The 22,279-nt window shown below is 59.2% G+C and overlaps 1 protein-coding gene across 1 annotated transcript in view; it reads left to right on the top strand.

Moving 5' to 3' along the window:
• PTGIS (prostaglandin I2 synthase) overlaps nucleotides 1–22,279 on the top strand; it is a 40,049-nt gene that overhangs the window by 11,368 nt on the left and 6,402 nt on the right. The window contains exons 3-9 of the mRNA XM_055139364.1: nucleotides 725–903; nucleotides 3,039–3,182; nucleotides 6,013–6,164; nucleotides 13,284–13,465; nucleotides 17,906–18,059; nucleotides 18,736–18,917; nucleotides 21,883–22,034. Coding sequence (XP_054995339.1) covers nucleotides 725–903; nucleotides 3,039–3,182; nucleotides 6,013–6,164; nucleotides 13,284–13,465; nucleotides 17,906–18,059; nucleotides 18,736–18,917; nucleotides 21,883–22,034 — 1,145 coding nt within the window. The remainder of the gene's footprint in view (nucleotides 1–724; nucleotides 904–3,038; nucleotides 3,183–6,012; nucleotides 6,165–13,283; nucleotides 13,466–17,905; nucleotides 18,060–18,735; nucleotides 18,918–21,882; nucleotides 22,035–22,279) is intronic.

Below are 22,279 nucleotides of genomic sequence, written 5' to 3'. Positions count from 1 at the left end.
CACCCATCCATCCATCCATCCATCCATCCATCCATTCGTCCATTCACCCATCCATCCATCCATCCATCCACCCATCCATCTGTCCATCCATCCGTCCATTCACCCATCCATCCATCCATCCATCCATCCATCCATCCACCCATCCATCTGTCCATCCATCCGTCCATTCACCCATCCATCCATCCATCCATCCATCTATCCATCCACCCATCCATCCACCCATCTACCCATTCATCCATCCATCCATTGGTCCATCCATCTGTCCATCCATCCTACTATCCCTCCCTTCCTTCCTTCTTCCCTCCATCCCTGAGGCATACAACGTTCCCTGTTTCCATATGTGGGCTGACTCCTGCAACTGGAGCTCTGACAAGAACCAGAGAAAGGAGTTCTAGGAGCCTCAACTAGGGTTCTAGAGCGGCCTTGACTGAGGTTTCTAGAGCAGCCTCGATTGGGATCCTAGAGCCTCACCTGGGGTTCTAGAGTGGCCTTGGCTGAGGCTCTTGAGCCTCGGCTGGAGTTTCTAGAGCAGCCTTTGTTGGGATTCTAGAGCCTCAACTGGGGTTCTAGAGTGGCCTCGGCTGGGGTTCTGGAGCCCCAGCTGGGGTTCTAGAGCAGCCCTGGCTCCAGGCCTCTGCCTCACTCTCCAGCTGGAAAGGGGCGAGGGATGGTCCCTGCCTCCCGGCGGCCCTGAGCCCCTCACCGTGAGTCCTGCCGCCCCCAGGTGCTGGTGGGAGGCAGGTACGTCACTGTGCTCCTGGACCCCCACTCCTACGACTCGGTGGTGTGGGAGCCGCGCAGCAGGCTGGACTTCCACCCCTACGCCCTCCTGCTCATGGAGCGGATCTTCGACGTGCGGCTTCCGGACCACGTCCCGGGCGAGGAGAAGGCCAAGCTGAAGCCGTGAGTGCGGGCGGGGGCTGGCGCGGCCCCCACAGAGCACCCCGGGCAGGGGTGGGAGCAGAGACCTGGCTCTCAGGAGGAGGCGGCGGGCCTGGCCGCACCCTCCCTCCCAGCCGCCTCCTCCTTGAGCCTCTTTCCCGTCTAAAGTGAGGGGGTGGGGCCCATGGATTGGCACTCCTGCGCTGTGCCTCGTGTCCAGCCAGACTCGGTCTCGGTTTCACACTGGGAGCAGGTGGCAGCCCCCCGCCCTGCCACCACCGTCAGGGGACAGCTGGGCTCCGGGCAGTGACTTCACCAGGTCACCGGCCCTGTCACTGACCCGACCAAGCTCCTGCCTCTTGTGGGGCGTGAGCAGCCGGCCCAGGGTGGTCAGCCGGGGCCCTTGTCCTCTCCCGCCCCCTGAGTTCTCCTGCCCTGGCACATCTGTGCCGCAGCCTCAAGAGTACATCCTCAATTCACACAGGGGGAAACTGAGGCTCAGGGCTGTGAAGCGACTTCCCCAGTCTGTAGCTGGTCTGTGACGGAGCTGGAGCCCACAGCCTGTCCTTGTCTTTCAGAGAGACCAAGGGAGTAAGGCCGAGTGTCCACCCTAAGGGTCCCCACGGTCCAATTGTGATCAGCACAACACTCTCTCCTGGGGTCAGGAAGGTTCTAGAAAGCTGGATTTTGCAGGCCAGCTAAAGCTGAGGCCAGGGGCCAGACCGCCTTCCTTCAGGGCCTGCCCCACGAGTTTCACAGGGTTCTGGTTTTATTTTTTTTTCACACCCAGAAATGCTCAGGGGTTACTCCTGGCTCTGCACTCAGGAATTACTCCTGGCAGTGCTCGGGGGACCCTATGGGATGCTGGGGATCGAACCTGGGTCGGCTGTGTGCAAGGCAAACGCCCTCCCTGCTGTGCTATCGCTCCGGCCCCAGTTTCAGAGAGTTTTGCAGGAGCTTGCCTGTCCTGAGGCAGAGAGGGGGCTGGGACTGCAGTGGGCAGCGCTGGGGCCGCGTCCGTCGAGGGCCCAGGTGCCCTTCACCCACTCTCCCACCTGACTCTGCTGTTGTTTCCCCAACTTGGACGCCCCAGAGCTCTCATTGTGCGGGAGTTCTGGGATTCCTCTGGCCACCCAGCCCTGCCGACTCACCCACGGGCCCCCGACGTTCATGCGGTCTGGGGGAGCCGTGGATCCCCTCTCTGAGGCCGGGGGCGCCCGAGCCACGGAGCACGGGGTCCCTGCCCCCTCCCCAGGGTGTCGCAGTCGCACACGGGTGCTGCCCGGCTGCGGGGCCTGAACTCGGGGCGCCACCTTACGTGGCCTCTGACCATCCCCTGGCAGGACCAGTGCTGACCATCGCAGAGGCTCGGGGCAGGGGCCTTGCAGCTTGGGCCACACGCGCTTCCAGGATAAATAGTCTCTGGGTGACTGGACACACGGGGAAACGGCCAGATTCCCTTGGCGACCCTGCGGACACCTGCTCCGTTAGCGGCCTTAGAGTCCGAGGGGAAAGGACGCTCGTCCCCCAGAGGTGCCTGGAATGAGGAGGGCTGCCCTGTGGAGCTGGCCAGCCCCGGCTTGGGAGCCCGCAGGGTCACTGACCACCTGAGTCACTCTCTTCTCTGTCCCCAGGTTTTTTTTTTTTTTGGGGGGTCACACCCAGCAATGCACAGGGGTCACTCCTGGCTCTGCACTCAGGAATCACCCCTGGCGGTGCTCAGGGGACCATATGGGATGCTGGGATTTGAACCTGGGTTGGCTGCGTGCAAGGCAAACGCCCTCCCCACTGTGCTATCGCTCCAGCCCCTCTGTCCCCAGGTTTCTGCCTCTGCAGAACGCCGCCACCAGAGCAGGTATCCCTGAGCCGGAAGCTGATTTGGGGCGGGTGACACTCCCGGTGATGCTCGGGGCCGACGCCTGGCTCTGTGCTCAGGGATCACTCCTGGCGGGTTCGAGGGGCCCTATGGGGTGCCGGGGGTCGGGCCTTGGCTGGCCGCGTGTGTGGCAGGTGTCCTCCCCACTGTCCTGAGGCTTGTCTCTCCAGCCCGAGAGCGGCCGTGCCCTGTGGTGGGCCGGGTGCTGGCGGGGACGCACCGCCCTGGGCTGGCCCCGGGGCCGCCTGTGGACGCGGCACCCACGCCTGTCTGTCCCCAGGACGCTGCTCCACAAGGAGCTGCAGGCGCTCACCGAGGCCGTGGACACCAACCTGCGGACCGTCTTGCTGGGCGACGCGACAGAAGCGGGCAGCGGCTGGCACGAGACGGGCCTCTTTGAGTTCTGCTACGGCGTCCTGCTCCGGTGAGTGCGCCCGGCGGGGCCAGCTCTGGGGTGGGGGGGTGGGGGGTAGGGGAACGGGGAGGCGGGGGAGGGGAAGCAGCTTGGGGCAAAGACTGCCAAGGAACACCCCCCCCCCCCGCTTTGGCCGGGGGAGCCTCCGTGTCCCCTGGGTCCAAGGAGGCCCAGGACAAAATAGGGGCCTCTAGGTCACCCCGAGAGGGGCCGAACCGGGTGCCACTCAGACCGAGGACAGGCTCCCTGGGAGGCCTATCTGGGCTGTGCCCGCCAGGGTGACCCGTGTCAGGCTCCGCGTGCCCAAGGCGGTGACATGCAGCTGAGGAGCTGGTGCTGTCTGCCCAGCGCCCGGGACACCCTGCCTCACCCTGTGCCCAGGAGCCCCCTGCCGGGGCCGTGAGCACTGGACTGGCCCCAGCCACTGACCTGGGTGGCCCTGTCACTGGGGGCGGGGGCCCAGGACCAGCAGCCGGGAACCCCCAGGCTCATACGGAGACGGTCCCTCGTTTCCGGCTGCCTGTGTCCCTGGGGAGGCAGCTGGTGGCCGCTGGGTTTGCTCAGGCCATGGAGTTGCAGGCACAGGGTAGCGGCCGCTGGGGGTGGGGTGGGTTCCCCGAGTCCCGCCTCGCTGTCCCCGGGGGGCTCAGCCTCACTGCCCGCAGATAGACAGGACACCGGCTGGCTGGTGACCGGGACACCGAGAAGGGGTGACCCCAGTCCTTGAGACGCCACCGCTTAAGCCTCCCAGCCTGCCCGGGCGGACCCTGGGTGACCTTTCTGACCCTGCTCCCTCCCCCCACCCTGCTCTGCCCCTCCTCCCCCTTCCAAGTCCCAGAGTCTTTGTAATGTCTGTTCCTTTGCCCAGGCGTGCTGTTCCCTGCATGTGTGTGCGTCATCTCCCTTCGTGAAGCCTCATTCAAGCCTCATCTCAGGGGTCCCTTCTGCAGGCGTGCTGTTGGGGTCCCTCAGCCGTCTTTTCCCCTTATGGCTTCCAGTGCCACCTAGAGGCCCCTGTGTGCATACATGCCTGCTGGCCTCCGCTGGCCCTGGCGACCCTGAAGTAAAGGGGAAAGGCCCCCCCAGCCCCCAGGGCGAGGCCTTTGTACTTCCCTTTCTTTGTACTGCCTGTTTTTAGTAGAGGTGCAGGAAACACGAGCAGGCAGGACGACAGATGGGAACAGCGGCCCCTAGACCGAGCGGGGACCCTGGCCTGCAGCTCGGCCCCTCCGGGGACACCCCTGCCCAGCTCCAGCCCAAGTGGGCCACCGAGCTCCCGGGGCCTTGGTTCTCTCCTTTGTCATTACAAGACAAGGCGGAAATCCAGATTTTGAGTAAATTTCCCCCAAAGTTTAAATATAGGTTCAGTTTGTTTTAGGAAAACTCACCGGCCAAACCAAACATGTTTATGGGCTGAGTCTGGGCTGTGGGCGGCGCCTGTTCCGGAGGGAGCGAGAGTTCACAGAGGGGGGCACCGCTTGCCTTGTGTGTGTGGGGGGTCCAGGCGTGAGCCCTCTCTCCACCTGGGGGCGCTGGGGGCAGCCCCGGGACCTGGAGCCAGGATGGTCCCACCATCCCTGAGATCTCGGCCTGGAAGCTTCAGCCATTTGTCTGTCCCTTACTTGTCCCCGTCCCTCTGTCCATGCACCACCCGACCACCCACAGGTCACCCACCCACCCAGTCACCTGCTCCTCACACACCCGCTCACCCACGTGACCATCTGCCTCTCCTCCACCCGTCTTCCAGCCACCAAGTTCCCTCCCTCCCTCCCTCCTTTCCTCTCCTCTCCCTCCTCCCTCCCTCCTCTTACCTTCCCTCCCTCCTTCCTTCCCTCCCTCCTTCCTCCCTCCTTCCCTGTCCTCTCCCTCCTCCCTCCCTCCCTCCCTTCCCTCTGATTGAAACTGCCCCTCCCCGCACTGTGGGGGGAGGGGCGCAGCAGGAATAGACCCCCTCTCCGTCCCCCCTTCTCTCATCCTGCTTCCACCCCTCCTGGGGACACTCCCACCCCCGGAACCCAGTTCCCAGGAGGAGCTGGGGTGGGGGGCTCGGGATGAAGGCTCAGGGCGTCTGAGGGGTCTGCCCACCCCCACACGGGCAGTGAGCCCTGTGCTTTCCCCCCTGGGACGGGGCCGTGGCGCTCGGCCTGGTGGGGAAACGCTTCCCGCGGCGTGTGTGATGCACACACGGGCACAGCCGGGGAGCTGGTTTGCCTAAAGGCACTTTTGTCCACTTCCCACAGGCCCCCCAGGCCCCGCCCCGCCCACCCACCAGAGGCCCCGCCCACTCATTCGAGCCCCAGCCGAAGCCACGCCCACTCCTGCTGCACCTGCCCCTCTAAGCGCCCTGACCTGTCCCTCAGCTCGGCTGTGGCCTCTTCCCCTGCCCATCCTGCAGGTCTCAGCACTGACCCGCCTCCTCCAGGCAGCCCTCCCTAAATCCCTCTGCAGGAGCATCCACCTCCCCTCCTGACAGGTGCCCCCAGCTCACCGCACAGTGCTCCTTGCCCTTACCACATCTTCCTGGCTCAGAGGTTTGGCCTTTGGTCCCTCCTTCTGGTCACCCACCCCAGCTCTGCGCCCTCCAGGTGCCAGACTCCCCCTGAGCACCCCGCTCCTGCACTCCAGCTTCCTGCTGGTACTGGCAGGCCCGCCTGCTGCCCCTCCGGCTTGCTTGTGGTCACTGCCTCAGCACGTGTGGTCTCCCGGTGGGCAGAGAGTTGCTGCCTCCCGGCCCGGGCAGAGAGCAGGAGGAAGGGGCTGCCCGGGGTCTGGGGGAGCAAGCGCCAAGGGCGAGCGTGGCCGGGGGGTGCCTGACCCCCCTCACCCCCACTGTCCCCAGGGCCGGCTACCTGACGCTGTACGGAGTGGAGGAGGCGCCCCCCACGCCCGGGAGCCAGGCCCAGGACCGAGCCCACTCGGCCGACGTCTTCCGCACCTTCCGGGAGCTCGACAAGCTGCTTCCCAGACTGGCCCACGGCATGCTGTCGCCAGGTGAGACCCTGGGCCTGGTGGGGGGGGCACCAGTGTCCTGGGGACAGACGTGGAGGAAAGGCACTCAGGGGAGGGGGTCTGGAGGCAGTGAGCTCCCCGTCCCCGGGGTAGCCAAGGAGTGGGGAGGCCCGGCTCAGGGCAGAGGGGCTTGCTCTGGGGAATTTTCCTGGAGGGTGTGCATGTGAGTGTGTGCGCGCGTGTGTGTGCGTGCATGTGCGTGTGTGTGTGCGTGTGTGTGTGAGCGTGTGTGTGCGTGTGTGCATGTGTGTGTGCGTGTGTGTGTATGTGCATGTGTGTGTGCGCACAGCTGACAGTGTCGGGGGCTACCCTGCTCTGTGCTGGAGGGTCATTCCTGGGGACCCGGCAGTGCTGGGCTCGAGCCCGGGGCTCCGTGGGCAGGCGTGTGCCCGGGCTGCCACCGTCTCTCTGGTTCCCCTTTCGGAGTGTTTCAGTCGGAGCCTCTGCCGTTGGGCCCGAAACTCTGCTCCTATGTGGGAATATCTTTGTTGCTTTTCTTTTTTTGCTCCTAAGACATGCGGGCAGCAGTGAGCCACTGGGAAGAGCAAGCAGAGACCCCCTCCCCGCCCGCCCCAGGTCTTCCCACCCCCACCCCTGCGCCTCCACGGCCCGGGCTGAGCTTTCTCTGTAAACACGCAGCGTGGCTTTGGTGACACGTCTGTGTCCTGCTTTGAAGAGTCTTGGCTGCTTTGTCTCTTCTGGGGAACGAACACGTGCGTGGCTGATGTCCCCCCGCCCCTGTCTTACTGAGGCAGATTGCTGCAGAAAAGCACACTGTCCCCTGAGTCACAGCGCAGACGTGAGTGTGTCTGTCTCCTGCTCCTGCTTGCTCAGCCCTCTCCCCCCACTGTAGTCAGGCCCTCAGTGCCTACCCCTTTGCATCTGTCTCTTTCCCTTCATACTCGCTCTCTGTGTGTGTGTGTGTGTGTGTGTGTGTGTGTGTGTGTGTGTGCACTCACCAACTAGGCCACTGTGTGTAGTGATGGCTTGTCCTTTTTCCTTGCTGTGTAGTATTTCACTCAGGCAATTCTGTCTGTTCCCTGGTGCAGGGTCTCTGGGAAACACCAACTTTAGGGGATCTCAGGGGGGCACATTTCCAGCCTCAGGCCTGGGGATAGAGGTGTGCTTGTCAACTTGTCCAGTCCCTTAGAGTTGTCCCTGGACCGCACACCTTGAGCACTGCCATGTCAGCTTGTAGAAGCCTCCCCGCACGTGGCCAGAGGGGGCATCCTCTTGGGAAGCCTCATGGCTGCTCTGTCCTGGAACCCAGGGTGCACGTTTCTGTCTGTCTGTGTTGGTGGTCCTGAGCCAGGAGCTTGCCTGCCGCCTGCCCCGCTCCTGTCTCTGAAGAGCTGTGGGGGCTGGGGGAGGGTGGTTTGGGCAGACTATGAGTTTGGGGGGCTGACAGAGGCTTCTTGGCTTCTGGAGACCTCCGTGGCCTCAGCTGTAAAATGGGGGGAAAAGTAAGAACTTCCTAGAGTGTAGCTGTGAAGAGAGCACTGTTGGGCAAGCACTTTATTGATTTGCCTGGTAACGGGTTATGCACTGTCCAGTATCGGGCATCTCCTTTGCCTTAGATATTGAAAAATGCAAAACCTTCCACCATCAGATTGCTTACGTTAGGAAGGAGTCCTGGAAGTTGACAATCAGAGATGCCTTCAGTAAGAAGCAGTAAGATGCTCACCCAGTGCTCCCTTGCCTCTAACTATTCTTTCATGGCACTTTGTAGAGCTACTCTAGTTTGAAAATAGAGACAGATACACATAGCTAGAGCTTCTCTGTATTACTTACAAAATTATTTATATTTACTGTAATTTACCTTTTTTTTGGGGGGGGACACCCAGATGTGCTCAGGAATTACTCCTGGCTCTGCACTTAGGGGTCACTTCTGGTGGGCTCAGGGGGACCACAGAGGCTTCCAGCGACCGAACCCAGGTCGAACCCATGTAAGGCAAATATGCCCTCCCTGCTGGCCTATCGCTCCGGCCCTGTAATTTGTTAACTCTTAAAAATGGGACGATAAAGCTGTCCATCCTCCCATGTCAATTCAGCTGTATTCTAGAGATATTAGACCATGCAATTAGAGAGAAGAAATCAATTGCCATGTAAGAACTGATAAAAAGGAAATAAATAAACCTATTTATGCATGGTCTGACACGGTGCCTGGAAACCCCCAGAGAATCAGTGATAAAATTATCTCAAGCAGAAAAGAATCCAGCTAAGTAGGATGTAAAATTAACATGAAAACTCTAGACGCTCCAGCTCTTGCTGGTCAGTATTTAAGCCACTTATCTGATTGCAATAGAATTTGATAATTGCTTCCTTTTGTCGAGTGGCTATTTCAGTATCCTATTGTACTGGGTTATCTCTTCTGCCATCTGCTGATTTTATTTCTTTTTGACAGTTTCCTGGAAGTGGGTTGGCCAGGTCAAAGGGCACATACATTATCATTTGTATTGACCCCTGCTCCCCTGCTTGGTCATTTCCAGACCGGGTGCAATTCATCTGCTTCCCCAGCGGGAAGGAGGCCTCTCATTTCCCACCAGATGTTATCAGTCTTTTAATTTGTTTGCCAATCTGATGGGCAGAGGCGGATAACTTATTTGAATTTGAATTTTCTACAAATCCCAATGTGCAGTTAGCAGCCTTCAAATCCTTGCCAATCTGACGGGCACTGAATGGCTCTGCCGCCTGGCACACTTCTCTGCCTCCAGCTGTGAAACACCTTTTCGTTCCAGTGCCTTCACATTTCCTCCTTCTGAATTGCCTATTCAAGTCTTTAGCATTTTTTTTTTTTTGCTTTTTGGGGTCACACCCAGCGACGCTCAGGGGTTCCTCCTGACTCTGCATTCAGAAATTGCTCCACCATATGGAATGCCGAGGATTGAACCCGGGTCAGCCACGTGCAAGGCAAACGCCTTCCCCACCGGACTATTGCTCTGGCCCTTTAAGCATCTTTCTTCAGGCAACACATTATCTTGTTCAATTCTCCCCTCAGTTCTGGAAGCCTGAGACTATTATACCCATCTTGCAGTCTCAGGAGGTGAGACCGGTGTCATTGGCACAGATGGAAACTGGCAGAGTCACGTGGAAATTTGTGCTTTGTTTTGTTTTGCTTTTAGGCCACACTTGTTGGTGCTCAGGGCTTACTCCTGATTTTGTACTTCACTCCTGGCGGTGCTCAGGGGACCATCTGGGGTTCCGGGGATTGAACCCGGGTCGGTCATGTGCAAAGCAGGCGCCCCACCTGCTCTGCTCTCCCGCTCGTCCTGAGAATGGAAAATTGGTCAGGCTGATTGCAAACTCCTGGGGTTAAAGTACCTAGCACATCCCAGCACCCAGTGTTTCTCTAGGAGAAGAGTGGTTTCGCGGGGCTGGAGCAATAGCACAGCGGGGAGGGCATTTGCCTTGCACGTGGCAGACTCGGATTCAATTCCCAGCATCCCATAGGTCCCCCGAGCACCGCCAGGAGTAATTCCTGAGTGCAGAGCCAGGAGTAACCCCTGAGCATCACCGTGTGTGACCGCCCCCCATAAAAAGAGTGGTTTCGCCATGCCCCTTTCTCCAGTGAGACCCTCTTGAGACGCAGGGTGTGGGGGAGGTGCCCCCAGTGTACCCCGGGAGTATCCCAGGTATGGGCAGAGAGGGCTGCAGTTCCCATTTTGAGCAGCAGGTGGCGATGTTGCAGAAGGTATCTCTGTGTGGCCGGAGCCGGGAGCGACAGATGGGACTTGGAAGCCGGTGTTTGCCCCGTGACGTCTCCGCCTCTTGGGCAGGACCTACCGGGATATACGATGCGGTGCACAGGGGCCCCTGACCCTGCGCTTGCAGTGCCAGGAGTTCGTTCTGCAGACGTGCTCGTGTCTAGCTATAGCTGCTCAGACAGAGACACTCAGGGCACGTCGCTCGGAAAAGCAAACTCGAGAGTCACCGATGGGCTGGGATCCAGAGTGTCACAAGCAGGAGAGTCCGACGGACACTGCAGGGCCGAGCGCCGCCGTGGCAAGAACCCGCGGCTCCCAGGAGGCGCCTAGCCCTGGCTGTGTTGGGGCTTTGCCTTTGTTTTTTTTTTTAATGTGAGGTTTTATTATTATTATTATTTTATTTATTTATTTTTACCTCTGGGAAGGCAGGGATTGAAAGGAAAGTTTTCTGTTGTTTTTTATTATTATTATTATTATTATTGGCTTTTTGGGTCACACCCGGCGATGCACAGGGGTTACTCCAGGCTCTGCACTCAGGAATTACCCTTGGCCGTGCTCAGGGGACCATATGGGATGGTGGGATTTGAACCCGGGTCGGCCGCGTGCAAGGCAAACGCCCTACCCGCTGTGCTATCTCTCCAGCCCCTGTTTGTTTTTTAATGGCACGCCCCTATAAACTCTTTTTGTTTTTTTGTTTTTATTATGGCTATTCACATGAGCTTGCTTTTCTTTTCTTTTTATTTTATTTTATTTTTTTGCTTTTTGGGTCACACTCAGCAATGCTCAGGGGTTACTCCTGGCTCTGCACTCAGGAATTACTCCTGGCGGTGCTCAGGGGACCATATGGGATGCCGGGGATCGAACCTGGGTCGGCCACGTGCAAGGCGAACGCCCTATCCGCTGTGCTATCGCTCCAGCCCCGTAGCTTGCTTTTCTTAAAAAAAAAAAAAAAGATCTTTTGGGGGACTCTTAGAACATTGAGTCTGGGCTGCCGAGATAGTGTAGCGGTTAAGGGTCTGGTCTGTGTCCCCTGCACCCGTGTCTAGACTCCTGAGCACCACCAGGGTAAGCCCTGAGTGCTGCTGGGTGTGGCCCCAAAGCAAACACAAACATACAAGCAAAGAGAATTGACTGTGGTGCTCCTGAAGAAGTGCTCCTCAGGAAAGTCTCTGTCAGCAGAATCGAAACATGTGAGCTCTTTCTGGAGAGGCTTTCTCTGGGTTCTTGGGAGGGGGACGTTTCCCGTGTGCTCTGTGGTATTCTGACAGTGTTGAAATTTTAATTTTTTAATTTATTTTTGAATTTAAAAATACTTTTAATCAATGTATTTGTTTGGGGGCCGTGCCCGGCGATGCTCAGGGGCTACTCCTGGCTCTGCACTCAGGAATCAATCCTAGCGGTCCCCCGGGGACCATATGGGATGCTGGGACCGAACCCGGGTCTGCTGCGTGCGGGGCAAAAGTCCTTCTCACTGTCCTGTCGCTCCAGCGCCTCTTTATTTCACTTTCTGAGAAACGGCCCGACTTCACCCACAGCCACACTGCGGAGAGCCAGAGTCGCCACTGCTGCCTTCACGCTTAGGATCCCCTCCCACTCCTCCCCTGCCCCTCCTCCTCCCATGCTCCTCCTCCTCCCCTGCCCCTCCTCCTCCCCTGCTCCTCCTCCTCCCCTGCTTCTCGTCCTCCCCTGCTGCTCCCCCTCCTTCCCTGCTCCTCCTCCCCTGCTCCTCCTCCTCCCCTGCTCCTCCTAATTCCCCCTCCTCCCCTGCTCCTCCTCCTCCTCCCCTGCCCCTCTTCCTCCCCTGCTACTCCCCCTCCTCCCCTGCTCCTCCTCCTCCCCTGCTCCTCCTCCTGCTCCCCTGATGCTCCCCCTCCCCTGCTCCTCCTCCCCTGCTGCTCCCCCTCCTCCCCTGCTCCTCCTCCCCTGCTGCTCCCCCTCCTCCCCTGCTCCTCCTCCTCCCCTGCTCCTCCCCCTCCTTCCCTGCCCCTCCTCCTCCTTCCCTGCTCCTCCTCCTCCCCTGCCCCTCCTCCCTGCTCCTCCCCTTCCTCCCCTCCTCCTCCTCCTCCTCCTCCCCTGCTGCTCCCCTTCCTCCCCTGCTCCTCCTTCCTCCTCCCCTACTCCTCCTCCTCCTCATCTCTTCCTCCTCCTCCTCCACTTCCTCCTCCTCGTCTTCATTTCTTGCATATCTTTTGGGAGGTCATAGCCCCTGGGAGTGCTCTGGTCTACTCCCCTGGTGTTCAGGGGACCATGCGGTACTTGGGGGTGAACCCCGGGGCCCCCACATACAGAGCCCATGCCCCAGTCGCTTGAGCCATCTCCCCGGCTCCTTTAACTTAAAGAAAACCGACTCTCCCATATACAGATGTCCCAGCGCTGCTCGGGCCTTAGTGTGCCGGGCACCAGACTCAGCGGACAGGGCCGTGCTCTGCCACCTGAGCTGCCTCCGCCCCAGGGCGTCAGCTGGTGTCCAGTTGCGGTTCCCTGGTGTGTAGGGTCCTTCCTGTGCTTACCGGCCATCTCCAAGGCGTGTCTCGATTCCCGTCCTAGGCCCGTCCTTTTGGGCTGGGTCTTAGGCGGTCACTGGGTTGCAGAAGTTCGTTACGCACTGTGGTGCCCGGCCCTCATCCTCCGAGGACACAGCCCCCTCTAGACCCACCCACCCTCTCCCGTCTAAAGCACCGCGTGCCTGGGCTGCCCCCGAGGTCCTGACCAGATGGGCCTAGGTGGAGAGGGACCCCCGAGAGGGACCCCCAAGACGGAGATGCTCCCAACGGGTCTCCAGGGCCAAGGAAGTTGGCGCAGCCGAGAGGGCTGTTTCTCGCAGTTCCCAGGAGACGCGTCCCCCGCCAGGGCCAGGGCGCTTCAGGGAATCCACGGAATGTGGCCCCTGAATAGCCCCCATGCTGGAACACTTGTGACCCTTGGGTGCAGCCAGCTCCAAACCAGAGGGTGGAGGGGGCTCCCCCCCCCCCGCCCACCCCAAACACACTTCGTGGGTCTGTGAGAGCGTTTTTAGTGCTTGGGATTTTTTTTTCTTTTTGGGTCACACCCTGCAGTGCTCAGGGGTTACTCCTGGCTCTGCACTCAGGAATCATTCCTGGCGGTGCTCAGGGACCCTGTGGGATGCTGGGAATTGAACCCGTGTTGGCTGCATGCAAGGCAAATGCCCTCCCCTCTGTACTGTAGCTCCAGCCCCGCTTTGATCGTCCAGACTGTGCTTCTCCCCCGGGTCAGACAGGGCGTACCGCGGGCCCCTCTTGCCTTCCCCAGGGCTCCCTCCCTCGTGGCCTCTTCCTGGAGGTCTGCCTTGGGCCCGGGGTCGGGGGCTGGTCTGTCCTGGGGGGTGGGGGGCGCTCAGTCTGCGTCTGTGACCCCCCCCCGTGTTTTGTCCCCGCAGAGGAGCTCGAGCACGTGGGCAAGGCCAAGACTCGCCTGTGGGGCCTGCTGTCCCCGGGGCGGCTGGCCGGCCGGGCCCAGCGGAGCGCGTGGCTCCGGAGCTACCTGCTGTTCCTGGAGGAGCTGGGCGTGTCGGAGCAGATGCAGGCGCGAGCGCTGCTCCTGCAGCTCTGGGCCACGCAGGTGGGTGCCGGGCTGCGCGCGGGGCCGTGTGCATGCACAGGTGAACGGGTGTGGGCCCACGCTGGCATGCACACCGTGTCCGAGCAGAGACGGACGTGTAGGAATGAGGTGGGCATGGGTGTGTCTTCCTTAAGGTGTGCCCGTGTTCATGTGTGTGCGTGCGTATTTTCATGTGTGCACATATTGTATGCATGTATGTGAACATGTGTCCCCCATTCTCTGGGACTAACATGAAAACATGTTCATGCGTGTTTTCATGTGTGTACATATTGTATGCATGTATGTGGGCATGTGTCCCCCATTCTCTGGGACTAATATGAAAACGTGTTCATGCATGTTTTCATGTGTGCACATATTATATGCACGTATGTGGACATGTCCCCATTCTCTGGGACTAACATGAAAACATGTTCATGCATGTTTTCATGTGTGTACATATTGTATGCATGTATGTGGGCATGTGTCCCCCATTCTCTGGGACTAACATGAAAACATGTTCATGCATGTTTTCATGTGTGCACATATTATATGCACATATGTGGACATGTCCCCATTCTCTGGGACTGACATGAAAACATGTTCATACGTGTTTTCATGTGTGCACATATTGTATGCATGTATGTGGACGTGTGTCCCCTCATTCTTTGGGACTAACATGAAAATATGTTCATTTCATGTGTCTTCATGTGTGCATATATCATATACACGTATGTGGATGTGTGTCCCCCATTCTCTGGGACTAATATGAAGACATGTTCATGCCTATTTTCATGTGTGCACATGTTGTATACACGTATGTGGATGTGTGTCCCCCCATTCTCTGGGAGTAGCAGAGGTAGCAGGAGTCACAGTTTATTGGGTCTCTGGGCACCAGGTCTCGTGTCCCCTGGCGGTGACAGGGGTCAGGCTGGCCTTTGCGTGGATGGAGGCAGACAGGGCGGGGCCCCATGGAAGAAGCCGCCAGTGTCTTGAATTCAGGGCCTTTTGTGCTTGTCTGGCCACAGGGACGGACGCAGGGGCGTGCACGCACGCATCGGTCCCCTCTGTGAGGGACACGGCATCCCGGGGCTCTGAGCAGCCCCAGTCCCACGCCGCTCTGGAACTAAGGGGCGGTGGCCCCGCCCCGTCGCTCAGTGGCAGCGGGACGGCCCCTGGTGCCGCGCTGGAAGCCGAGGCTGTTATTTGTCATCTCCTTGGCAACTTGAGTGATGGACAGCAAGTGACCTTGCGGATGCTACGTGCCGGGAGGGCTGGAGTGCCCCCTGCTGTGTGCTCCCCAGAACAGGCTGGGGGAGGGGCCCGCTTCTGAGCACCAGGTCTGAGCTTGGCCCTGGGGGGAGCGTCATCCTGTCTCTGTGGGCCCAGGGAGGGGACGGGAGGAGCTGCCCAGACCCAGAGGGGGGGTGGCTGGACACAGCCAGGAGGGGCTGGAGATGCACCACAGGGTGGGCGCTTGCCTGTGGCCGACCCGGGTTTCTGTTCCAGACAACCCTTCCCGAGCACTGCTAGGAGTGAGCCCTGAGCCCTGAGCTGGGAGTGAGCCCTGAGTCCTGAGCCGGGAGTGAGCCCCGAGCACAGAGCCGGGAGTCAGTCCTGAGCACAGAGCCGGGAGTGAGCCCTGAGCACTGTCAGGTGTGGAAAAAAAAACAGGAAAAAGAGAGAGAGAGACAGTAACAGAGACAGAGACAGAGAGACACAGAGAGACAGAGAGAAAACTGGGCTTCAATCCCAGCTTTTGGGGGCCCAGTTCAGAGTCCAGGCCCCGAGGGACAGTGCTGGCCAGAGGTAGGGATAAGGGTGCTGAGTTTTCCTCCCGAGGGGGGGGCAGGTGTGGCCACCGGGGAGGGAGGGCTCTGGGGCTTTCTCGGGGCTGAGTCCCAGAGGCTCAGGGAAAAGCCTTTTCATCAGCACGGAGGCCGCGGTTGTCTCGGCGCCTCTGCCCAGATGTTTGTCTTTGCGGTCGAGACCACGACTAAACCCCAGCTTTTAATTTTATAAAATACCGTGTGAGGCGCGTCCTTCCTCTGTCATTGGCCGCCGCTGCAGAAGATCGATGGCTCTCTTCTCCCTCTAAAAGCAGTGCCCCCGTATAAAACAGTCAGACGCTTCCCAGTGCCGGACACGGCGGAAAGTCAGCTCCTGCCCCTGCCCGGGTCCCCTGCCCGGTCCCCCCGCCCCTGCCTGGGTCCCCCGCCCCTGCCCGGTCCCCCCCGCCCCTGCCCGGGTCCCCTGCCCCTGCCCGGTCCCCCCCGCCCCTGCCCGGGTCCCCTGCCCCTGCCCGGGTCCCCTGCCCCTGCCCGGTCCCCCCCGCCCCTGCCCGGGTCCCCTGCCCCTGCCCGGTCCCCCCCGCCCCTGCCCGGGTCCCCTGCCCCTGCCCGGTCCCCCCCGCCCCTGCCCGGGTCCCCTGGCTCTCCCCAGGTGCAGCCTGGAGGGCCTCATGTCCTCGGTGGAGGGCCGTCCACCAAGCCCCACCCAGCGCTTGCTGCCCGTGCCCCGGTGTCCCCTGGATGCCTGCACTCGCTGGCTCCTTTGGCCAGCCCCGTTCTAGCCACCCTGCAGATGACCGGACGTCGTCATTGATTTCCTGTATCGACAGGCCCCAGGCCGCCTCCAGTCTCTTGCTGATACATCAGCACTTTGATAAGTATCTGTGCAAATGTCCTTCTCCCTGCGTGGAATTGCGTCTAATAATAGAAGGCCTGGATAAACAGGCTGCCTAATGACTCGTTAATATTCCATATTAGGGGGGGCAGGGTTGTCGGTCTGTCCCTCGGAGTTCACTTCAGGGCGCCCGGACACTTCGAAGCCACCTGCTCAGGCCCTGAGTGTAAAACTGTTCCGCCAAGGTGGAAGTCGAAGAAACTTCCAGACAGTTCCCTCCGATCTAGCCTGTGGGGGGCTTAAACGTCTCTTTTTTGGTGGTCCTGGGATGGAATCCAGGATCTCATAAATAAAGGCTCATAAATAAAGCGCGAGGCTGGAGCGATAGCACAGCGGGTAGGGCGTTTGCCTTGCACGCAGTTAGCAGTTAACCCGGGTTCAATTCCCAGCATCCCATATGGTCCCTCGAGCACCAGCAGGAGTAATTCCTGAGTGTGTGAGCCAGGAGTAACCCCTGTGCATCGCTGGGTGTGACCCAAAAAGCAAAATAAATAAATAAATAAATAAATAAAATAAGGGCGAGCACTTTCCTACTGAGCTACATTCCCTACCCTTTTGGGGTGTTTTAAATAATGCCTGTTCAAGAAAGTTATGGGGGTTTTGTTTGTTTGTTTTGTTTGGGGGCGACACTCAGCAGTGCTCAGGGCTGACTCCTGGCTCTGCACTCAGGGATCACTCCTGGCGGGCTTGGGGGACCCTGTGGGACGGGAGGGGTGAACCTGGGTGTGCTGTGTGCCAGGCAACGCCCTGCCCTGCCCGCTGCATATTGCTCCGGCTTCAGGGAACTTAGAGTTTTCACAGTGATTCATTATTGCCGCTTTGCTTCGTACCCGCAAAGAGGCAAAGATGTGAAGGTTCAGTCTCTGAGGAAAGGCCTCAGGTCTCCCGTCACCGCTGTGGGGTGACCATGTCACCCAGCGGGACACACAGGTGGCTTCACTGACCCACCTGCCCCGCTGGGCAGCCCCGCGCGGCCTCCCCCGGCAGCTGTTGTGCGGAGGCTTAATGAGCATCTTGTTCCGTCACCACCTGCCACTGACCGGCTCTGGGGTTGCCCCTGAGGTCACAGGTCACAGTTTTGCTGGAGGCCAGGGGTGCTGGGCTGGCCTGGGAACGGGCCCTGGGCTTTGCCAAGCTCAGTAGTTTCTGGCCAACCCAGGGCTGAGACACAGGTGACCACACAGGATGTCTGGGTGCGGGACCCAGGCCTCTGGGCCTCCTTCTTGGCCCGAGCTGGGCGGGAGATATAGATGGTCACCTCACACCCGGGCCTGGGAGGGTGGTGTAGACAAACACCTCACACCCGGACCTGGGAGGGTGGTGTAGACGGATGCCTCACACCCGGGCCTGGGAGGGTGGTGTAGACAGATGCCTCACACCCGGGCCTGGGAGGGTGGTGTAGACGAATGCCTCACACCCGGGCCTGGGAGGGTGGTGTAGACAGATCCTCACCCCCAGGCCTGGGAGGGTGGTGTAGACAGATGCCTCACACCCGGGCCTGGGAGAGTGGTGGTATAGACGGACCCTCACACCTGGGTCTGGGAGGGTGGTGTAGATGGATGCCTTACACCCAGGCCTGGGAGGGTGGTATAGACGGACCCTCACCCCCGGTCCTGTGAGGGTGGTGTAGACGGACCCTCACTCCCAGGCCTGGGAGGGTGGTGTAGACGGACACCTCACACCTGGTCCTGGGAGGGTGGTGTAGACGGACCCTCACTCCCAGGCCTGGGAGGGTGGTGTAGATGAATCTCTCCTCTAACCCGGCCCGCCCGCCCGCAGGGGAACACGGGTCCCGCCGCCTTCTGGCTGTTGCTCTTCCTGCTCAGGACCCCCGCGGCGCTGGCCGCAGTCCGTGACGAGCTCAAGGGCGCGGTGGGGCCCCCGGAGAAGCCCACCTTCCTGCAGAAGGTCCCGGACAGCTCGCCCGTGCTCGGTGAGTCTCAGTGCCGGGGCCCTGGGGTCTCCCCAGACAAGGGCCCCCATCCTCAGGGCCCAGCCTTGTCCTTTGAGCTGCCCCCTACCTGCCACCCCCCACCACGGGGTCCCTCGACCCAGCAGTCACGTGCTGTCAGACCCGCGAGGACATTGCTGCCTACAAGGACATGGAGAGTGACTCGACTGGGGGAAGATGCTAACTGGTCAGTGGCAGCTGGCTTCAGGCACAGGTGGATCCAGGCGCTTCCACCCTGCCCCCGGACTCACCTCTCCATCTCTGACCCCCTTGCCCTCTGGCTCTGGCAAGAGGCTCCTCGCTTCTCCAGGAGCTCCCCCACCCATGAGGGTGCCCCTTCATGCCGCCCTCCTTCCCCAGCCCACCCCGTGTCTATGGGGTCACATGCCCGTCGTGGGCCAGGCCGAGGGGCAGAGTGTTGGGGTGCCCTGACCGGCCTAGCTCAGTTGAGGTGTAAAGTCAACAGCTTCGCTGAATGGGGCGGGGGCTGTTTCCCGAGGGAGACCCCAACACACCCGCCACCTGACCTTTGCCGCCTTTCGCGCTCTGCCCGGCCGCCCTGTGCGTGCTGCGTGGGTGGGGGGTGCATGCTTCGTGGGTGGGGGTGCGTGCAGTCCCGGGGCGGGAAGCCCCCCTGAGCCCTCCTTGTCCCCCGCAGACAGCGCCTTGAGTGAGAGCCTCCGGCTCACAGCCGCGCCCTTCATCACCCGCGAGGTGCTGGCAGACCTAGCCCTGCCCCTGGCAGACGGGCGCCACTTCAGCCTGCGGCGTGGGGACCGGCTCCTCCTCTTCCCCTTCCTGAGTCCCCAGAGGGACCCGGAAATCTACGCTGACCCAGAGGTGAGTGGTGGGCCAGGCTCGGGGCGGGGAGAGAGACTGGCGCCTCTGGGTGGCACCTGACTCTGCTCGCTGTGGCCGTGCCACTCTCTGCTCGCCCCTCTTTCCCTCTGCCCGTCTTAGCTCCTCCCCCAGGAGCTGTGGGGGCCTCAGTGAGGCCCTGCACGGACCCTTTGCAGTACCCGGCCCGCATGGAGCTCAGCTGCTCGAGGTCTCAGCACAGCCTCCAGGCACGGAGGTAGTGCAGGGGGAGGCGCTCGCCTGCACGTGTCTGATGCTGGACAGTCCCTGGGCACAGAGCCTCGAGTATGCCCTGAACTCACTGGGTCTGGCCCCAAAGCACTCTCACACTTCTGCTCCCTCTTCTAGACTTTCTGTGGGGCAAGATGATAATTCCTAACAGATTTGGGTGCTTATTGTGTGTGCCTAACCCTATGCTGTATTCCCATTCATCCAGCCATCATTTATGCATCCTCTGTCATCCATCCATCCACCTACTGCCATCATCTGTTCACCCACCCACCCATCTATCCATCCACCCACCCGTCCACCCACCCATCCACCCACCCATCCACCCACCCATCTACCCACCCACCCATCCATCCATCCATCCATCCACCCATCCATCCATCCATCCATCCATCCATCCATCCATCCATCCACTCACCCACCCATCTATCCATCCACCCATCTATCCACCCACCCACCCACCCATCTATCCATCTACCCATCCATCCATCCATCTATCCATCCATCCATCCATCCATCCATCCATCCATCCATCCATCCATCCATCCATCCATCCATCCACCCATCTATCCATCCACCCACCTATCCACCCACCCACCCACCTACCCATCTATCCATCCATCCATCCATCCATCCACCCATCCATCCATCCATCCATCCATCCATCCACCCATCTACCCATCCACCCACCCATCCACCCACCCATCCATCTATCCATCTATCCATCAACCCATCCATCCATCCATCCATCCATCCATCCATCCATCCATCCATCCATTCATCCATCCATCTATCCATTCATCTACCCACCCATCCATCCACCCATCCACCCATCCACCCATCCACCCTTCCACCCACCCACACATCTACCTACCCATCCATCCATTAGTTCATCCACCCATCCACCCATCATCCATCCATCCATCACCCACCTGTCTGTCCTGGCCATCACCTGTCCACCCACCTACCATTCCACCACCCACCCACCCACCTCCCATCTTCTAGTTCAGGGCTTCTTTAACTCTTCTCACCACCCGTGATCGCTTTTGTGTGAGAAATACCACACTGGGGAGTGCCGCTGGGAACACCTTGGCTTCATTATGCATTTGATTGGGAGTTCATTTTTTTCTGAATTCAGCAGAGATTTTATGTAAGACAAGAGACAGAGAGGGGAGGCAGGCAGCCTCCCGCTTCCCATGGCGTGAGAAGGGGTCTCCTAAGCTGGATCCCATGAATTAATTTTTGGTGTTTCGGATCAAGGAACCTTTCGCTGTTGCCAGATTTTCTTCTGCACCCCTGACATTCAGTCACACAACCTCCATTGGGGATTGAGACCACTTAAGAAGCTTCCTTCTGCTGTACCCAGTCATCACATTTATGTATTATTCTATCAATTTTTCTTTCATTCACCATGACTTTGTGCTAAACCTTGTGTTCAGGTAAAATCCTCAACTTCACTGTCTACAATGTAGCCAGAAATATTTGACTTTCTTTTCCTTTTTTTCGTTGGCCCTGTCTGGCAGTGCTCAGGGCTTACTCTTGGCTCTGTACTCAGGGCTCACTCCTAGTGGGCCTTGAGGGACCGGATGGGATGCCAGGGATCAAACCCGGGTCGGCTGTGTGCAAGGCAAGTGCCATAGTTGCTCAACTGTCTCTCCTGCCCACTGGCACCATTCTTAGGGTTTTTCAGACATACACAAAGCTCACCTGTGCAGACGCCAGGCAGTGCTGCTCCAGAACTTGCTGTGTCCCCTCAGCCACGGCTGTGACACATTATTCTCATGTCAGCATACTCAGCCCCCCCAACCTCTTAAAGATCAGCCAGTTCCTTCCGACACACTCTCCCATGTCTCCAGTTTTTCTCTTGGGAAGTAAGATTGTGGTGAACCCTTGAGCGTCCTCACCCCTTTTTCTTCTTGCTTTCTGGGTCATAAGTGGGTTGGGGGGGTTGAAATTGGACATTCTTTCTATTTAGGAATTTTTTGAATGTTTATAGCTTTATTTAAATACCACCATTCGCAGTGTTGTTCACCATCCAGTGTTTTAGGTATTCCGTGTTCCAGCACTTAATCCCACCCCCAGCGTGCCCTTCGATCCACCAGTGTCCCCAGTTTCCCACCCCACTCCCCAAGCCGGCCCCTTAGAGGCACAAGATAATCCACTTTATGTTGCTTGTTACAATGTATATCCCACAACGGTGTTGCTAAAGTTATTATAGAGTATTTACTGAGCTGGGAGGTGCTGCTACTGTTTCCGCTCACTGTTTGGGCTTCTTTGCAGCATTCCCGTACAATCTGCTGTGCTTCCTTCTGGAGCCATCAGCGCTGTGAGTTTTGGAGATGCTCAGTGGCCACATTTTTTTTTTTTAATCGAATCACCATGTGGAAAGTTACAAAGCTTTCAGGTTTAAGTCTCAGTTATACAATGCTCAAACACCCATCCCTTCACCAGTGCACATATTCCACCACCAAGAATGACAGTATACCTCCCCGCAAAGTGGCCACATTTGTGGCCGCACATTCCAGGAGCTTCAGCAGCTTGGAGTCACTCCAAGATTAGTCTCGGAGCTGGGCCAGCGGGGGTCGGGCACCGGTGAGGTGCTGGGCTTTTTGGCAGGATGGGGACTCGCCCACTCCCCATCCCAAGAAGGCCCCAGAGATCTCTCTTGGGAGACTGAGCCTGCCTGGGACCTTCAGCTGCCGTGTCTCTCCCTCCTTAGGAATTTAAATACAACCGATTCTTGAATCCTGACGGCTCGGAGAAGAAAGATTTCTACAAGGGCGGGAAGAGACTGAAGAATTACAGCCTGCCGTGGGGCGCAGGGCACAACCAGTGCTTGGGGAAGGGCATTGCCGTCAACAGCATCAAACAGTGAGTGTGTGTGTGTGTGTGTGTGTGTGTGTGTGTGTGTGGAGGGGGGGGTCTCCTGAGCCTGTGGGTCAGCAGGTGAGATGCAGGGGCCCAGATGAGAGAATGGTCTAGAGCAGAGGCTCCAAGCCTACCATGCACAGCTGCCCCCACAGATGCACAGACTGTCATTTTCTGTGTGTGCTGACTCTTAAAGACTCGAACTCAGATAAAAAGCCAAATCAGATCCAGCCACAGGTCATCCCCGT

Source organism: Sorex araneus, chromosome 5 (assembly GCF_027595985.1).
Source record: "Sorex araneus isolate mSorAra2 chromosome 5, mSorAra2.pri, whole genome shotgun sequence".
NCBI classification, from domain to species: domain Eukaryota; kingdom Metazoa; phylum Chordata; class Mammalia; order Eulipotyphla; family Soricidae; genus Sorex; species Sorex araneus.
The sequence above is the reverse complement of the archived record's forward strand: the minus strand, read 5'-3'. Positions and strand labels throughout refer to the sequence as shown.